Source organism: Coptis chinensis, chromosome 8 (assembly GCF_015680905.1).
Source record: "Coptis chinensis isolate HL-2020 chromosome 8, ASM1568090v1, whole genome shotgun sequence".
In the NCBI taxonomy this organism is placed as follows: Eukaryota; Viridiplantae; Streptophyta; class Magnoliopsida; order Ranunculales; family Ranunculaceae; genus Coptis; species Coptis chinensis.
Window position 1 is genome coordinate 90950907 of NC_141463.1, and position 19326 is coordinate 90970232.

General features: G+C 36.2%; 3 protein-coding genes across 5 annotated transcripts; 1 reads left to right on the plus strand and 2 right to left on the minus strand.

Annotated features, from left to right (window-relative positions):
* Nucleotides 1–296: 296 nt before the first annotated feature.
* On the minus strand, nt 297–7917 carry LOC147484267 (multicystatin-like). Of its 3 annotated transcripts, XM_086575349.1 has the most exons (3): nt 3531–4574; nt 2349–3438; nt 297–508 (listed from the first exon to the last, which is right to left on the minus strand). In XM_086575349.1, the coding sequence occupies exons 2-3, from the start codon at nt 2985–2987 to the stop codon at nt 455–457; spliced, it is 693 nt and encodes a 230-aa protein (XP_086431475.1). In that variant the 5' UTR covers nt 2988–3438; nt 3531–4574; the 3' UTR covers nt 297–454. The 3 variants fall into 3 exon arrangements, with proteins under 3 accessions (XP_086431475.1, XP_086431476.1, XP_086431474.1); XM_086575350.1 differs by lacking the exons at nt 2349–3438; nt 3531–4574 and adding an exon at nt 7200–7917 and having other exon boundaries at nt 391–508; XM_086575348.1 differs by lacking the exons at nt 297–508; nt 2349–3438; nt 3531–4574 and adding exons at nt 5581–5892; nt 7200–7917.
* Nucleotides 7918–11896: 3979 nt separating this feature from the next.
* Nucleotides 11897–15137, plus strand: LOC147484268 (multicystatin-like). Its single transcript, XM_086581128.1, has 2 exons — nt 11897–12703; nt 14853–15137. The coding sequence occupies exons 1-2, from the start codon at nt 12059–12061 to the stop codon at nt 14904–14906; spliced, it is 699 nt and encodes a 232-aa protein (XP_086437254.1). The 5' UTR covers nt 11897–12058; the 3' UTR covers nt 14907–15137.
* A 1342-nt stretch (nt 15138–16479) lies between these two features.
* LOC147484269 (Transducin/WD40 repeat-like superfamily protein) lies at nt 16480–18218 on the minus strand. The gene has a single exon (XM_086580851.1). The coding sequence runs from the start codon at nt 17923–17925 to the stop codon at nt 16678–16680; it is 1248 nt and encodes a 415-aa protein (XP_086436977.1). The 5' UTR covers nt 17926–18218; the 3' UTR covers nt 16480–16677.
* Nucleotides 18219–19326: the final 1108 nt, after the last annotated feature.

Here is a 19326-nt window from a genome sequence, read left to right on the forward strand (position 1 = left end):
GCTAGTGTGCTGAAAGGAAAATAAGTGCGTTGTTAACATGTCTTTTCCAAAACACACATCATTGTACAAGGCTAACTGGTCCAAATCAAATACAAACAAATGGAAAAGGTTTTGTGTCTTTACATTAACACCAAGTACAAACATACTGGAAATCAAAAGTTCAGCAAATAGATAAATACTAAACTTACTAAACATCACCAGTGTTGTAGTGCAACAATACAATTATTCAATTTGTCTAAGGCCTTTGCAAAACCCAATATAAACCATTCCTTTCCCCATTAATTTTAAAAACCCACCTTTTCCCATTCTTTGAAAAAATCAAAGAAACAAAATTATTTTTATGGACCTTGCATTCCATTCCATTCCATTCCACTAGACAATATATTATTTTATTTTATCACCAGTCATGGAACCCAATCCGGTTTATATGGAACCAAAACATAACCAACAAGCCTTAAAGCTTCATAGCGCACCTTTCCTCACTCACGGGACCCAATTGGTCATGTGTCTGAACAGTAACCAAGGAGAACAAAATCAGTAAACATAACCAGTAAACAAAACAAAACAAAACAAGACAAGAAAGATGATGAATTCATTACAATGATTGGAAAATAATGCCAATTTAGAAATGCCTATGCCAATAATAAATTACAAATTGATGGACTTTCAGTCATTAAAGGAAGACGAAAATTTAATTGATTCTGGCATGGGCATCATAACCTAAACGAAAAGCCAAATCTAAAATCCCCAACTTTTTAAGAAGTATTTAAATGCCTAGTACATTTAGACAAACAGGATGAACGATCTATGTAAACTGGACATATTTAGAAAACGCAAAAAGGACAACTAAATTTAAACTTCAATTTTTGCCGTTTATCTTAACCTAAGTATATCAAATCACAATCCTATCATTCTAATCTGTCCTAGGAATGATGCCAGCGGTCATGACAGGATGCCAAACAGATTCTTGAACCATAGGGATAAGGATCCCTAATTTATCAATATAGGTGAAGTCAGCATAATTACAAAATATGTTAGGTTGTCCAATGGCGTGCCCAGACCTACCGCTGGAGCATTGAATGCATTAAGTTGCAAAGACCCATTACTTCATTCAACAAAAAATTGGTGCCTTTTAGGAATTCAGCACGGTACCGTCATATATTCCCACGCGGACACGCATGCTTACCAGAATTTGCCAAAAGTACTGGAACTTCATTGAAATGAACTTCATCGAGGTTATAAAATCACCAAAACTGTTTGTCTATTTCATATGATCTATCCGAACTTGAGATACTCTAGACTAAGACCTCTTACCCCTAGTGCCGTCAGATGCCAGAAAAACTACACGACTTTACTATACAAATAAATGAATAATAGAGCAGAAAAACTATATTCAAAAATACTTTTGTTCCTTTCCAGCCAAATGGCCAGCATAGCATGCAGTAACATCTTCTGAAAAAGCTTCCCGACAGGGGAACAGAGATACAATGCCATGAAAGCAAGGCATCCAAGAGGGGTCCATCATAGACTGTGGTGGTTTCACCACAGTCAATTTAGTGGTTGCATCTATAAGAATATGTAGTAGGTTGAACTCATACTTCAGGAGGAACTTGTATTCAGTTAAGCTCTAATAAAAGCACCACAATGGTTTTCCGTTAGAAAGTTAAATTTGCAACAGGAATGGAGCGGATTTTAGGGACTTCAAACTCAATTTTCTAGGAATGCAAATGTTGCAAGCTGTGCTCACAGCTACAGTGTACTACATATGGATGAAAAGAAATCAGAGACTAAAGTGACTCTTGGATATACGGGATGACAAAACCAGGTTGGTTGTAAATCTGTAATCAAATCGAGTTTACAAATGATCGCAATGCATTATCCAAGATAGGCTACCCATGTACACCAATGGAGTTTACCCACAGGGTCACAACTAATGTCTCGAACACCTCCATCCTCCCCCCACTCTCCAGACAGACACGAAATCCCTTAGTTTAGTATCCAAAACCTTATTTTGCCAATTATATCGATATATTAAGGTCATCTACACAGAATCCCCACAGAGATCCATTATGTACTAAAAGTTTTAGCCTGTTCTCTGTTTTCTTTTGCTAGGTACAATGTGGGTAGAGGTTTTGGCAATGCCTAAGGAACTGACAGTGCAAAGCCCCCACCCTAACCTGAAAGATAAAATGCCTAGCAGAAAACATCAAAAAATGTATACCACTGCTTACACCACTTTCAGGCAAACAAACAAGTTAACTAATATGATGGAAAGTGTGTTCTCTAATGTCCAACTGCGGCAATAAATTAGTTTTTAATAAATAGATACAAACAAAGAAAGAAGTCACCTTCCAGCTTAAGCTCAAAATCCAATCTGGAATAAGAGGGGTAAGTTGCGCCTTTGGCTCCGGCTCAGCTTCAAAGACATAAACGAGTGGTCTCGACTTATTCATTGATTTATCAAAATCATGCTGGATAACCTTGGTTTTGAAAAGCATATGCTTCCCGTCTTCATCGCAAGCTTGGAGAGTTAAATCAAATTGAGTACCATCCTGAAGACGGGTAGCCTCAAAATCCCCAACATTCACAAACTCCAGCTGTGTCCCAGTTTTAAGGTTGTGATCAGACACGGTAAACTCTCCGACATCTTTGAGAAAATCGGAAATTTCATCGGCTGTAGAAAGTTCCATTCTTGGCAATGGATCAGGGGCGTACTCTAGTGGCATTGAGTCAAGGAAATTGAGCCAATCTTTCTCCCACACAGCTGTTAAGTACATCTTGTGCTTCCCATTGTCCTTCCGGTCTTCTGCTTTCAGATGGAAATAGTAGATAAAACCAATGGTTGTTTCAACTGCTGCGTTCTCGACTCTCACTAAATTCAGACTTGTTTTCATTCTCAAGTTGTTATTTTTCACAGCCAAGTTTGCCAGGCTTTTCACACGAGGCATAACTAGATGTGTCTCACTCACACCTACCACGGACACCATCTTCTCTCTCTTGTTAGGGTTTCTCTCCAATATCTATGGAAGGCTCTAGATCCCCCAACTTTATTTTTCTTGCCTTCTTAAAACCGATTTGAATTTACGCCCGACAAATTAGTTTGCTGGACAAGCTAAAACGCTGTGGCACATACCCCAGCCCGGACCAAGCCCTAGTCGGTCTTTAAATTTTCAGCCCAAGCCCAACTCAGTTTGGTCGGGTTAATTGGTCAAATTTATCGGTTTCAATGTTAAATAGTGAAGAACTCAATGCCTTTTTTTGTTTGATCAGTAAGCAAGGTTGTTAACGGGTCCTCTACCCTTTTATTAAAAATATAAAATGAAATTGAAAAGAGTTTACAATCTCTTATACTCTTTCCCCATTACATCGTCATATATAATTTCTTACATCATGAGAAAAAGGACTTGGACTGATCTTTCCCAACTCAATGTATTTTCACTGTTAAATAAATAAATTAAGAAATAAATAACACTGAAATTCAATATTCTAACTAAATCAAAGAGATTTGATTATTTTAAAGGGAAACTAACCTGATTTTAAAAGTTCGCCTCAAACTTGGGGGGTAACCTAGACGAGATGGGACATTACACGATAAGAGATTGGGTTGCTCTTTTCCCATAATGAATTAAGGGAACAGATCCGGGTATTGCTGAAAAGGTATTCTGGCTATCATAATGCTTCAAGGCATATGGGAGGCTAGAAACAAGGCTAAGTTTGAAGGCTTAGCAGCAAGTAGAGAAAGCTTGCTCAGAAGAACAACAGCTCACTGGTGGAGATGCCTTGAAGCCTTTGGAGAATCACAGGGAGTAGGGAACAACAGTTCCCATATAAGACAAAATAGGATGAATAATAGTTGTCTTTATAAAGAGTCTTTTCCTATAATTGAACTAGATACTATACTAATAAGGTGTGATGTTGCCTTCGATAGGGGGACAGGAGATGGGGCAGCTGGAGCTCTGGCTTGGGATAATGAATGTACTCTCATAGGAGCAGCTACAAGAAGGTTCAAAGCAGCAAATGCGGAGGAGGCAGAGATGGTGGCCTTGGAGGTGGCAGCGAAGTTGGCTCGCAACACAGGAGAGAACTCCATTTTGTTTGAAGGGGATAGTCTATTAGCTATTCATAATGTAGTATCTCCCTTGGAGAATAACTCTCACAACTGGAAATTATAACCTGTTAAGTTGTTAATTGAGGATCTGTGTAGACCTCTTAAGTTTTGTAAATATGTTTGGATCAACATGCGGTATAATGGTGAGGCGCATGAACTGGCACAATAGGCTTTCCATGGTCAGGACGTAAGTCTACTGCCAAAATACCTTCCGGACAGGAGCACTGTACCTTTGATGTTCTAATATTATGATATGTTGCTAGCGAGGAAAAAAAAAAAAAAAAAAAAAAAACCTGATTGATTCAATTATTCTCTCTAAAATTGATATTCTCAACCTTATTTTTGATAATAATAAATTATTATAAGGAAACAATATAAGATAATAGAAGGAATGAAATATATACGTACATATATGCAGACGGGCTCGGGTTTTTCGGTTATTTGATATTCTAACCCGAGCCCAACCTGAAACTGAGTTGGGTTTTGATTTTACAAGACCAAACCCGGACTATGGATTTGAAATGTTAGCCTAGGACCAACTTAACATAAGTCGGGTTTTAGCCCATCAGGCTTGGACTAACCCGACCCAAGTTCCACCCACCCCTAAAACTTTTTCTGAGAACAGAGAAATCCCACAAATGTAACACTTTTAATCTTAAAATGTGACTGCTTTTCATTGTGGGGAAATGTCATTATGGTGTAGCTTATCGATTAATTTCATAAACCCGCCATAGTAATATAGACATTGTACTCGTTCATCATAATATCATCATTAGGAGAAAAAGGTCCAAATTTTATAAATCTAACTGAACAATATCAATGGTAGAATTCTTGGTACAGCATCAACAATGTGGAATTTCAGTAAATGAAATGAACAACACCTTCAAGACTTATTCACTCACATGTGATTAAAATACTTCCACTGGACAAGTTTGGAATTGTAATGGCTTCTGCAATGCCTCCGGTAAGTTGATGAATAACAAAATGTCTTGGCTTCACACAAAACCTTTATAACCATTACTTAATTGTGCAGCATTTGATTCCTTTCGACTGGAGAAAAGTTAATGTAATGAGCGAGCCCAAGATGCGATTTAAAGGTACATTCGGTGTTTTATGATATTTTCACCCTAGAGTAAAACTGTCGTACAAAGAGAGATTACAATAATCTTTATCACAGGTGCATGCTATGCCGCAGCAACCTCTTTGGCCGTTGAAGCACTATTTACCATCAAAACTAAAGAAAAATTGTCTCTCTCAATGCAACAGTTAATTGACTGTGACCAATACTGTTTTGGAAAAGGAGGCTATTTCTTATAAAACTTGCAATATATCTTTATAGAAGGCTTGCACTTGGAAGTCGATTATCCTAATATTGGAACGAAAGATTTATGCAAAGCTGATCAAGAGGGCATAAAGGTACACATTTCATCATTATAGGTTATATGAGAACCAATATCTTCAAGTATATCATCTCTAACAAACTGTTTTGACTTTAATTGTTCCTGTAACTTCCAACTTTTAAGGATGGGAATTCTACGGAACATTTTTCTTATTCCAATTTATGTTAGCGGTGAAAGAATATGAATGATACAACAAGATTCAAAACAGCTTAAACGAATATATGGGTCTAGGTAGGGACCATTATGTACCGATCTGTTATTGATGGCCATCCACTGAAACCATTTAGGGGCCAACCAAATTCAGGTGAACCAAAACATAACCAACAAGCCTTAAAGCTTCATAGCGCACCTTTCCTCACTCACGGGACCCAATTGGTCATGTGTCTGATCAGTAACCAAGGAGAACAAAATCAGTAAACATAACCAGTAAACAAAACAAAACAAGAAAGATGATGAATTCATTACGATGATTGGAAAATAATGCCAATTTGGAAATGCCTACGCCAATAATAAATTACAAATTGATGAACTTCCAGTCATTAATGGAAGACAAAAATTTAATTGATTCTGGCATGGGCATCATAACCTAAACGAAAAGCCAAATCTAAAATCCCCAACTTTTTATGAAGTATTTAAATGCCTGGTACCTTTAGACAAACAGGATGTACGATCTCTGTAAACTGGACATATTTAGAAAACGCAAAAAGGACAGCTAAATTTAAACTTCAATTTTTGCCGTTTATCTTAACCTAAGTATATCAAATCACAATCCTGTCATTCTAATCTGTCCTAGGAATGATGCCAGTGGTCATGACAGGATGCCAAACAGATTCTTGAACCATAGGGCTAAGGATCCCTAATTTATCAATATAGGTGAAGTCAGCATAATTACAAAATATGTTAGGTTGTCCAATGACGTGCCCAGACCTACTGCTGGAGCATTGAATGCATTAAGTTTCAAAGACCCATTACTTCATTCAACAAAAAATTAGTGCCTTTTAGGAATTCAGCACGATACACATCATATATTCCCATGCATGCTTACCAGAATTTGCCAAAAGTACTGGAACTTCATTGAAATGAACTTCATCGAGGTTATAAAATCACCAAAACTATTTGTCTATTTCATATGATATATCTGAACTTGAGATACTCTAGACTAAGACCTCTTACCCCTAGTGCCGTCAGATGCCAGAAAAACTATACAAATATATTTTTGTGCAGAAAAACTACACAACTTTACTATACAAATAAATGAATAATAGAGCAGAAAAACTATATTCAAAATTACCCATGTACTCCAATGGAGTTTACCCACAGGGTCGCAACTAATGTCACGGACATCTCCATCCTCCCCCACTCTCCAGACACACGAACGCCCTTAGTTTAGTATCCAAAACCTTATTTTGCCAATTATATCGATATATTAAGGTCATCTACACAGAATCCCCACAGAGATCCATTATGTACTAAAAGTTTTAGCCTGTTCTTTGTTTTCTTTTGCTAGGTACAATGTGGGCAGAGGTTTTGGCAATGCCTAAGGAACTGACAGTGCAAAGCCCCCACCCTAACCTGAAAGATAAAATGCCTAGCAGAAAACATCAAAAAATGTATACCACTGCTTACACCAGGGAATTACAGTAGCGGCATAAATAGTTTAATAAATAGATACAAACAAAGAAAGAAGTCACCTTGCAGCTTAAGCTCAAAATCCAATCTGGAATAAGAGGGGCAAGTAGCGCCTTTGGCTCCGGCTCAGCTTCAGAGACATAAACGAGTGGTCTCGACTTATTCATTGATTTATCAAAATCATGCTGGATAACCTTGGTTTTGAAAAGCATATGCTTCCCGTCTTCATCGCAAGCTTGGAGAGTTAAATCAAAATGAGTACCATCCTGAAGACGGGTAGCCTCAAAATCCCCAACATTCACAAACTCCAGCTGTGTCCCAGTTTTAAGGTTGTGATCAGACACGGTAAACTCTCCGACATCTTTGAGAAAATCGGAAATTTCAGGGGCTGTAGCAATTTCCATTCTTGGCAATGGATCAGGGGCGTACTCTAGTGGCATTGAGTCAAGGAAATTGAGCCAATCTTTCTCCCACACAGCTGTTAAGTACATCTTGTGCTTCCCATTGTCCTTCCGGTCTTCTGCTTTCAGATGGAAATAGTAGATAAAACCAATGGTTGTTTCAATTGCTGCGTTCTCGACTCTCACTAAATTCAGATTAGTTTTCATTCTCAAGTTGTTATTTTTCACAGCCAAGTTTGCCAGGCTTTTCGCACGAGGCATAACTAGATATGTCTCACTCACACCTACCACGGACACCATCTTCTCCCTCTCTTCTTAGGTTTCTCTCCTATATTTATGCTGCTAATTTGGGCTTCACTACTGAAGAAGAGCAACCACATTCTCCTATATTTATGCTGCTAATTGAGTCGGGTTTTGATTTTACAAGAACAAGCCCGGACCACGAATTTGAAATGGTAGCCCAAAACCAACATAAGTCGGGTTTTAACCCATCGGGCTTGGACTAACCCGACCCAAGTTCCACCCACCCATAAAACTTTCACAGTAATTGAATTATCAAAAGAGATTTAACACAAAGCTGGAAATGAAGTAGACTAGACACATTTACACGTACTACTAAAATGTTTTTCTCCAATACCCACATAAACTAATAGAGTTGCTTGAACAAACCAAAAAAAATCATACCACCCAAGACTCTATTACCACTTACTTTAAAAACGGAAATACCTACACCAAATTAGAGCATATTGCAGTATTACTTGAATTATAAGTGCTTGTTTAACCATGTTCGACTTTGTAAAACAATAGTAATAGACTAACAATTGGCACATCCTTTGTTTTTACTTGTAAACCTCACAAAATAGATTAATCAATGTGATTCACAAACTTTTCATCCGCCAAAATTTAAAATTTAGTTATAGCAACTCGACACTATAAGGTGTAGACTAAAAATATAGCCCAAGTGGTGCCTAATAGGTATAGGCACCCCAACTGTTGCTCTACTTAGTAAGTTAAACAAAAGAACTTGAAAATATAGAAAGGTCAAACCCAAATGTTCCTTACAACAATTAATAATAACGTACATTTGAAAGCTTTCATGACTTGGTCATAGACGTGGAGAATATAATGTAAAATCAATACATGCAGTCTTAAGTTCACTCTTTATTCCTTCGTCCACTCTTTATTCCAGTCCTCCATTAGCGCCTTAAGTTCATTAATCAAATCTATAATGTCTTTCACGAATTTAATAGTTGTTAAAACCTGAAAAATTAGAAGACAAATCAATTTAAATACTAATAAATTGAACTAACTAACTAAGAAAGAAAATGAGGTTAATTTACCTTGTCAGCTATTCAGGCGCAGCTCAAGATAATCGGGGGCCTAAGCAAAGTTCGAATAGGGAATATTCTATGATTAATATATACTAATAAAATTTGTTATATATATATATATTTTCTCACAACATCTTATTGATTTGTTTACGTTATTTCATATGATCCCAACTTTCTCTTTTTGTCTTTCTTGAATAGTCTTCACACAAACTTGAACTTCAATTAATTTATTTAACAAAAAATTGCAAATAGAGAGAGAATGTAGAATAATTATACACCAAATAAAACAAATATAGAAATAAATAGATATTATAGGGAAAAACCATAAAAGGCAAAAATATGATATAGGTAAGATTGAATTGTTGGCGTTATATATACTTGATTATTTGTTATAGGGTGATGAAGAACTTTAATAAGTTATGGAAGCGTGCTACTTTTTGTTAGATAAGGCAAGGGAACCAAAGGAGTTTAAGTGTTTAACACTACTTTAACAAATAAAAATTGTTATATATATTTTTTTTTTTCTCACAATATCTTATTGATTTGTATACATTATTTCATATGATTCCAGCTTTTTTCTTTTTTCTTTCTTGAATAGTCTTCGCACAAAGTTGAAACTTTAATAAATTTATTTAACAAATAATTGCAAATAGAGAGAGAATGCAGAATAATTTTACACCAAATAAAACAAATATAGAAAGAAAAAGAGATTATATGGAAAAACCATAGAAGACAAAAAAAATGATATAGGTAAGATTAAATTGTTGGTGTTATACTTAATTATTTATTATGGGGTGATGAAGAACTTTAATTAGTTATGGAGGTGTGCTATTTTATGTTGGAAAAGCGAGGGAACCGAAGGAGTTTAAGTGTTTAACACTACTTTAACAAATAAAAATTGTTATATTTTTTTTTTTTTTTTTCTCACACATGTTATTGATTTGTTTACGTTATTTCATATGATCCAAACTTTATCTTTTTTCTTTCTTGAATAGTTTTCGCACAAATTTAATTGTGTAATATGTAATACCAATTGGCTAACCCTGGACGTGAATCTTGGCTACGCCATTGTATAACTTCAAAAACCCATGGATCAAAATAATAGATTAAAACCTTCGTCCACTCTTTATTCCAGTCCTCCATTAGCGCCTTAACTTCATTAATCAAATCTATAATGTCTTTCACGAGTTTAATAGTTGGTAAAACCTGAAAAATTAGAAGACAAATCAATTTAAATACTAATAAATTGAACTAACTAACTAAGAAAGAAAATGAGGTTAATTTACCTTGTCAGCTATTCAGGGGCAGCTCAAGATAATCGGGGGCCTAAGCAAAGTTCGAATAGGGAATATTTTATGATTAATATATACTAATAAAATTTGTTATATATATATATATTTTTTATTTTTTTTTTATTTTTTTTTCTCACAACATCTTATTGATTTGTTTATGTTATTTCATATGATCCCAACTTTCTCTTTTTGTCTTTCTTGAATAGTCTTCACACAAACTTGAAGTTCAATTAATTTATTTAACAAAAAATTGCAAATAGAGAGAGAATGTAGAATAATTATACACCAAATAAAACAAATATAGAAATAAATAGAGATTATAGGGAAAAACCATAAAAGGCAAAAATATGATATAGGTAAGATTGAATTGTTGACGTTATATATACTTGATTATTTGTTATAGGGTGATGAAGAACTTTAATAAGTTATGGAACACAAAATAATGTTACTTTTTTTGTTAGATAAGGCAAGAGAACCAAAGGAATTTAAGTGTTTAACACTACTTTAACAAATAAAAATTGTTATATATTTTTTTTTTCCTATCACAATATCTTATTGATTTGTATACATTATTTCATATGATTTCAGTTTTTTTCTTTTTCTTTCTTGAATAGTCTTTTGATATCTACACAAAGTTGAAACTTTAATATATTTATTTAACAAATCACGAATTGTAAATAGAGAGAGAGAATGCAACATTAGAATAATTTTACACCAAATAAAACAAATATAGAAAAAAAAAAGATTCTGATTATATGGATGAACCATAGAAGACAAAAAAAAAGTGATATAGGTAAGATTAAATTGTTGGTGTTATACTTAATTATTTATTATGGGGTGATGAAGAACTTTAATTAGTTATGGAGGTGTGCTATTTTATGTTGGAAAAGGCTTGAAGGAACCGAAGAGTTTAAGTGTTTAACACTACTTTAACAAATAAAAATTGTTATATCTTTTTATTTTTTTCTCACACATGTTATTGATTTGTTTACGTTATTTCATATGATCCAAACTTTATCTTTTTTCTTTCTTGAATAGTCTTCGCATAGATTTGAAACTTAAATAGATTTATTTAACAAATAATTGCGAATATAGAGAGAGAGAATGCAAAATAATTCTACACCAAATAAAACAAATATTGAGAGAGAGAGAGAGAGAGAGAGAGAGAGAGAGATCATATAGAAGGCAAAAAAATGATATAGGTAAGATTGAATTGTTAGCATGGGGTGATGAAGAACTTTAATTAGTATTGAGGTGTGCTATTTTTTGTTATACCATGTTTAGAGAGTACTTGAATGAAGGTGTATCCGAGATTTTGGGGGATGAGATTGCTCCATTTGTTGTTCTAAAGGCGTCAGAAGATGGTTCAGGCATTGGAGCTGCTCTTCTTGCTGCTTCCCATTCATCATCAGATGATGTAGATAATGTAAGATTACTATAAAGATGCAATACCACTGTAAATGTAGAATTTGTTTCTCATATTTATTATATATAAAATCTCAAGTGTTTGTGCAGTAATCTGAAACTTCCTCTGCCCTTATATATGTAAACAAATTGTTGTGCTCTAGCCTCTAGGCAGTTCACTGATCTGATAGAGTTAGGGCTGGGCCCCGATTGATTTTACAATGTACTGGGTGCAGAATGCAATCCAAATCATTAGGTGCCCGAAAGTCAAAAGGAGGTGGGAAACGCTACAGGAAACTGCTATAAAAGGCAGCCTTATAAAGTTTTCCTAATTGAACCTCCATGCATGGCATAACAGAAGTTGTTCCTTAAAAGGCGGATCTTCTAATTGAACCTCTATGCATGGCATTTCAATTTTTGTGGACTCATAAACATTAGAAACGCGTACGACTAGTATAAATATAGGAGAGAAACCTAAGAAGAGAGGGAGAAGATGGTGTCCGTGGTAGGTGTGAGTGAGACATATCTAGTTATGCCTCGTGTGAAAAGCCTGGCAAACTTGGCTGTGAAAAATAACAACTTGAGAATGAAAACTAATCTGAATTTAGTGAGAGTCGAGAACGCAGCAATTGAAACAACCATTGGTTTTATCTACTATTTCCATCTGAAAGCAGAAGACCGGAAGGACAATGGGAAGCACAAGATGTACTTAACAGCTGTGTGGGAGAAAGATTGGCTCAATTTCCTTGACTCAATGCCACTAGAGTACTCCCCTGATCCATTGCCAAGAATGGAACTTGCTACAGCCGATGAAATTTCCGATTTTCTCAAAGATGTCGGAGAGTTTACCGTGTCTGATCACAACCTTAAAACTGGGACACAGCTGGAGTTTGTGAATGTTGGGGATTTTGAGGCTACACGTCTACGTCTTCAGGATGGTACTCAATTTGATTTAACTCTCCAAGCTTGCGATGAAGACGGGAAGCATATGCTTTTCAAAACCAAGGTTATCCAACATGATTTTGATAAATCAATGAATAAGTCGAGACCACTCGTTTATGTCTCTGAAGCTCAGCCGGAGCCAAAGGCGCAACTTGCCCCTCTTATTCCAGATTGGATTTTGAGCTTAAGCTGGAAGGTGACTGATTCTTAACATGATTATTTTATTAAAGATTAAATTGACATGACAATAGTTATCTTTTATTTATTTATTTTATCTAATGTGAAATACAAACTAGGGTAACCTCCATTGAATTACCTAAATAGTTTATATTCGATAATGCAATAGAATAATTTGTTCTGAGCAAAAAACAAACAATAGAATTATTTGTCAACTGATTTTAATTCCCTAATGATGATCTTCTAAATTGTGTTCTGGTCTATCAAATAGTCACTTTAGTCTCTCATTTCTTTCCATCCATATGCTGTACACTGTAGCTGTGTGAAGTTCCTATAATCCATTCCATTCCTGTTGCACATTTCACCTTCGTACTGGAAAGCCATCGCAGTGTTGTTATTAAAGCTAAACTGAATACAAGTTTCTCTTGAAGTATGAGTTTACGCAACTGCATAATCTTGAAGATGCAGCCACTAAAACTGTGATGCAAGTATGCAACCACTGAAATCTATGTGGGTGACACTCACTCTTGGATGCCTAGCTTTCATGGTAGTGCATCTACTTATCCCCTGCCCGGCATGCTTTTCCAGAACATGTTACTGCCACGCTATGCGCTGGTCCATTTGGCTGGAAAGGAATAAAAACATAGTTGAAGATAGTTTCTACTATTTGTAGGCCAAAGTTTGGGCTTGGACATCGGATGACACTAGGGTGAGAGGTCATAGTCTAGAGTATCTCATGTTTCGGAGAGATAATACTTTTTACTGGAACTTTCAGAAGATTCTGGTACATATATGACGTATGCCGTGCTGAATTCCTAAAAGACACCAATTTTTTGTTGATTTCCAAGTAGTGGGTCTTCGCAACTTCATGCATTAAATGCTCCAGCAGTAGCTCTGGGAGTGTCATGGACTCGTGGGACAACTAACTTACTATCATTTGTAGTTATGATGACTTCACCAATATTGATAAGTTAGGATCCGTAGCCCTTCGATTCAAGAATCTCTATGTGCATCCTGTCATGACCTCTAGCCTTATTCCTAAGCCAATTTAGAATGACAGGAATGCGGTTTGATATACCTGGGTTCAGATAAAATGCACAATCAGAAGTTAAGTTTAATTGTTCATTTTTTTTTTTTTTGGTGGGTAAGCGAGATTTTTATAGAGGTCCCCTACCCTTTTATTGAATCTAAAAGAACTAAGCTTGTTACACTCTCACATACTCTTTCCCTAATGCTTCATCAGTTACAATCCTCCTAAGTTCCTCAGAAAAAGAACTAGGCTCTATTTCCAACAAGTTTACATTTGGAATATCGAAGTTGTCATTTTCCAGTACTCGGTTGTCATGGTTGTCATTTTGCTTCTCTGGGTCAGCTCTTGGTTCTTCGATTTGGGCTTGATTTGTATTTGGTTCTAGTTTGTCCTTGTTGCCCGACACTTCACCTAGAGCAACAGCCAACGCCTTTTCTTTGTTGTTCAGGGTCAGTTTTATTCCTTCTGTCTGAGCATTAGTGTCTTTAGTGGGGGGAGAGTCTTGCTTCTCTCTCTCAGCTAAAAGATCTTGATGAATCCGAACCATTCTCCTTTGGACCAACTTCTCAAGTGATCCAATTCCATATTTCCTTACCAGTTCACTCTCAATTTTTTCACACTCCTCATCTTCAAGCTCTCTAATTGGAGTATTTGGGTTTACAGACTCAAGATTTGGTTGATTTTCCATGTTTTTGTGTTTTCTTTTTGTTGTTTTTCTATTTTGTCCCTAAAGAGGATATCCCACTTTAGTGACTTTAGTGGCCACCATTTGTAAAAACAAGCTTCTAAACTAAGTCCTTTCAATTTTGCATTTACTGAATTTTGTCTAGCTACTATAAATTGTAAATCCTGTTTGTCTATATGTATAAGGCATTTCAATACTTCTAGGAAAGTTAGGAAGTTCAGATTTGACTATTTCGTTTTGGTTATGATGCCTATTCCAGAATCAACAAAATTTTCGTCTTCATTTAATGTCTAAAATGGAAGATCCACTATTCTTCAGTTTGTAATTTTTATTGGGGGTAGTCATTTCTGATTAGTGGCTTTATTTCCCGTGATCCATATGAAATTGTCTTATTTTTCGTTATATTTTGTTTGGTTACGCTTATTGATGTTGTTCTCCTTGGGTATTGTTCAGACACATGACCAATTGGATTCCATGAACGGGGAGAGGAGCACTAAGAAGGTGTAGTACATAAAACGCTTGTAGATCATGTTATACTGATATATAGATCTGATGGAGTTCCAGTACTGGGGAATATGATCACAACGTTTTGTCTACTACTAATAATGTTTGCACTACAGCACTGTCGATGTTTGTACAAGTTGTAGTGCTCTAATATGAGTGTGGAATTGTTGATTACAGTTTATGTTTGTTCTTTGTAGTGCTTTGATGTTAATGTCGATTACTATTTATTTGGATGTATTTTTTCTGAAGCTGTTAGCCTCGTACAATGATCCGTAATTTATTTTTTCCCGGAACAACCCAACCCAGACATGTTAATAAGGCATTGACTTGTCAGCCACCACATCTTCTACAGAAAACTAGAAAACTCATCTTTCATCTGTTTTAAATTAGGTTCTTTGTAGAAAAACATCGTCAATAGGCATGGGATTTTGATTCAGTAATTTTGGTGTTTTTATTGGAGAGTTCAGTATATTGCTGATTAGCACAAGTGATTTATACTACGGTTGAATGTGGCTGGAGTTTTTTTTTTGCAATCGAGATGACAGGATCTCACATCACGAGAGCAAACTAGTTACTGTTTACTTGTTTATGAAGTTATCAATCTCTAGTCGGGAGCGAAATTCGGAGAACAAACAAAGTAGATAGAGAAGTTTTAGAGAGCATGAAGATGCGTCAATTCATTTGAATAACTGATGTTTTGAGGTGAGGTAAGTGATAACATGAAATCAGAATACATCTCTTTTGGGTTAACTAGTATTACCTCCCACTAGATGAGCCAATTAGGATTTCCCCCTTACTAGATGGCGAAATTAGGGTCTCTCCCCTAAATACACATAAAAAAAAGTCAACTTGGAATCCTACCTGACGGGCATAAAAGTTCCTTTGTAAACGATAAGGTATTCAGTGTAAACTACAATTTTGCCTTCTAGTCTCATCCACTTGTCGCCTTTTCCTGGCCTTCGAGAGTAAAATTGCTTGTAACCTTTGGGATAAGGATAACGATTAGATTACTGCATGAGGATGATAAGAAAACTTTGTATTGTCAGAGATGGAGATGTAAGCTCCTTATATATGGCGAAAGTCGAGTATGCAGTTTAAGTCTAGCTCTGCAACTTTCCTAGTATTGCCAAGTAGCTGGCGGCAGGCAGGGAGGCCTTGTTCCTCCTTGTGCAGCCGATGAAGGAGTTGTCTGCCTTTTTCCACTTGGGTACCAACCAAGTAGGGGAACTTGATTAGAGGAAGGAGGTTGTTACCTTTCTAGTGAATGGATTCGGTTAGTTGCAGCTAAAAGTAGGCAATTACATTTTTTTTTTTTGGGTGATTGAATAAGCATTTAGGAAATTTGCCAATAGATCGAAGATCAACAAAGGCAAAAGTAATTGCTAATAACTATCAACACGACAATATCCGGTTGTTATGGAATATGATCCAAACATAAGAGAACAAATTATTGAACAGTAGTTTTGCACTGAAATCACTTCAGGCGCATCAAAGAATGAATACAAATATACAATACAGAACACATCAACTTATATGTTACCACGCGCCAACACGTAACTTGTTACACCTGACACCAGAAAAACAAATCGTTGTATATAAAGACCTAAGGACTACAAACAATTTGTAACTTGTTTCTGCAGCCAGATTCTTTGAAATAACTTACGAACTCCAAGTCACTTGCACAGAAAAATACAATAATATCTCTCAATGGAGCACTGCAGACACTAAAAAACGGAAATAATGCTCCAAGATCAAACAATGTGTAATCAAACCCCTAATTAAAAAAATCCATATATTTTTTCTCTGTGATGAGTGGTGGATTTGCCTCTGGTTTTGTCTCAGAGTTATTCTTAGGAACCCACCAAACTCTCAAACTTTTATCAAGACCACCACTATAAAGCAAAAATCCACCTCCAACATTATAAGATGAAGCTTGCAAGCACTTAACTGGTCCTTCATGACCAATTATAATCCCAACATTCAAAAGTCCACCACCAACTTCCCTTTTCCAAATACCAATACTCTTATTAGCTGAGCCACTACACACAAACTCCCCCATGACACACAAACATAATACTGCCATGTTATGTGCTTTTACTTCACACACCAATTCCCAATCCCCTTTTCCTTCATGTCCTCCTTCCCATCCCATAACACAACCATCTGATCCACCCCCATATACCGTCAACCTCTCATCCTCACAAATAATCACTGAATTCAATGAAACATCTTTGTGACCTACTAATACCCCCTTTAAACAATGTGTTCCCTTCACCCCTTTATTCCACACTTTTATCTTTCCATCAGCAGAAGCCGAATATACTAGCCCCTTATGTGCAACCAACCCATTAATCGCATCGTCGTGAGCCTTTATTGACTCCAAACACTTGAGATCCGAGACACGCCATACCTTGAGTGTCTTGTCCCATGATCCTGAATAAATTAGACCATTATAGACTGCCAAACAAGATATACTATCAGCATGTTCAATCCATAAACGGCGATGATTTCTTCTTGTTTGAACATAATTACTCTGCTTCATGAACTTGCCCAAGTAGTCCTTGGTAGTAGGCATTGTACCAACTAGCCTAAATACATTCTCCGAGCTTCTCGACACCTTCCATACTCTTATCCTACTATCTTGGTGTGCTGTAAACACCTTGTTCCCAACCGTAACAAGGGCTTTAACCGAACCATCGCCTTGTCCAAACTTTGCGAATTGGCGAAGATCTGGTTGTTGCCACACTATGATATCCTTACCTTGTGAGGCACTTAGAATAAACTCACCACAAAGAGCCAAGCAAGACACTGACCCTACATGTCCTGAAAGAACAGCCAAAGATCGATAGAACTCACAGTTGGGTGGGTCTTGAAATCGAAAATTTCCAACTTGGGGGTTGTTGAAACGATTCGAGTTTACAGGACTATCATCAGACTCACTAGTGCTGGTGCTTGCACTAGCTGATAGCAGTGGGGTTGAGAGTGTAGGCTCTAAAACTGGAGAATTTGCTGAACAAACCATGTTTCTAAAAAATGGTTATGTCTGAATAGGAAATGAGAGAAAGGGGAAGAAGTGGTCAGTTTAAGTATTCTAAAACTTTGGGGATTCTTTAAGGTTAGAGAAGAAGAAAGTAGTTGTACGTGTTTGGAAAACTGATAGAATAAGAAAAAGAAAGCCGTTGGTCAGGAAGAATAAAAATTTAAAGTGGGTTGAGGAGCTGTTGTTCATCAAGTCAGGCATGACTTTCTAGTTGGAGCTGTTTTTTTTTTTTTATTTTGGACATCTTTTAATTGTTGGCGCCTGGTGGGAACTGTAACGGCTATTTTGAAAATATATGCAATAAAAAGGACCCACTTACTTTCTTCCATCAATAATACAGTATTGAAATGTGATACTTTTAATTTGCATGTGAATAATATTAGCGAATTAAAAGTCCCATGGTAGGAATTGGTCATTATGGTTGCAGGCTATCCAATGCACTGGGTAAGCCTAGGCCAAGAATTTATATTAAGTGATGAACTTGGACACAATTAGCATTTGTATAAAATACAAAATAACAGTAGATGAATTTTACTGTATTTGGTTGGGAATGTTATTGCTTGCTTGCTGCTACAAAATAGTCTCTCTTATTTTAAATGGTGAAATACCAAAATAACATTACACACGTAAGTACATAACCATTAAACCATTCAGTTGGTGGCAATACTGTCAGCAGCTCTGTCAGGGATTAGTACTATCGAAAGTACTCGATCTAGAGTCTACAAAATCAAATAGTTCTCTGAGACATCAAACTATAAGAAGGCCCAAGAACAAGTCTAAAACAAGGTTCAGCACTGAGCACAACTTTCACAGTTAGCAGTAAGTACAAACTTTTCAATGGCCTGCGCGCATATCTGTACACTAATCATCAACAGCAACACACAGCCACTGGTCATCCATCATTTTAGCCGTACTGATACAGTATTTTACGGAATGAAGCCCTTAGTTTAAATTTCTTAAGAATTTTGTCCTTCTAACTATAGGAGCTCACGGACAGGAAGCAATAAGATACTGTATTTCCCAATATCCTTTTGTAAGACGCGTTGCAATTAAATTATTAAAACAATCATGGCGCTGTTTTTTTATCATTATCATTATATATATAGTGTAATTGATATCATGTACTAGTGGTCGGTCACCAACAAGGGTAACAATCACATTTGTATATTTATGCAAGAAGCCCGATCCCGTAATTCTGGTCATGGCGTCAAGTATTGTGGCAGTTGAAAGTTACCTAACTTTACATCTCCAGTGCTGCCATGTAGCATCATTTCTCCAACTCCCATACTTTCCTTACATTTATTTATTCCATGCACAACAATATGTAGCCAATCTTTCTACAATTCTACATGTGGATAGTTAGGTGCAGGAACTCATTATATA

Bases quoted from the DNA above. Each gene is read 5' to 3' on its own strand.
- LOC147484267 (XM_086575349.1), bottom strand. From the start codon at position 2,987: ATGGTGTCCGTGGTAGGTGTGAGTGAGACACATCTAGTTATGCCTCGT. The intron at 509-2,348 runs GTGACTTCTTTC...GTTACTGTTCAG, and splicing joins TTTTGAGCTTAAGCTGGAAG to ACACATGACCAATTGGGTCC.
- LOC147484268 (XM_086581128.1), top strand. From the start codon at position 12,059: ATGGTGTCCGTGGTAGGTGTGAGTGAGACATATCTAGTTATGCCTCGT. The intron at 12,704-14,852 runs GTGACTGATTCT...GGTATTGTTCAG, and splicing joins TTTTGAGCTTAAGCTGGAAG to ACACATGACCAATTGGATTC.
- LOC147484269 (XM_086580851.1), bottom strand. From the start codon at position 17,925: ATGGTTTGTTCAGCAAATTCTCCAGTTTTAGAGCCTACACTCTCAACC.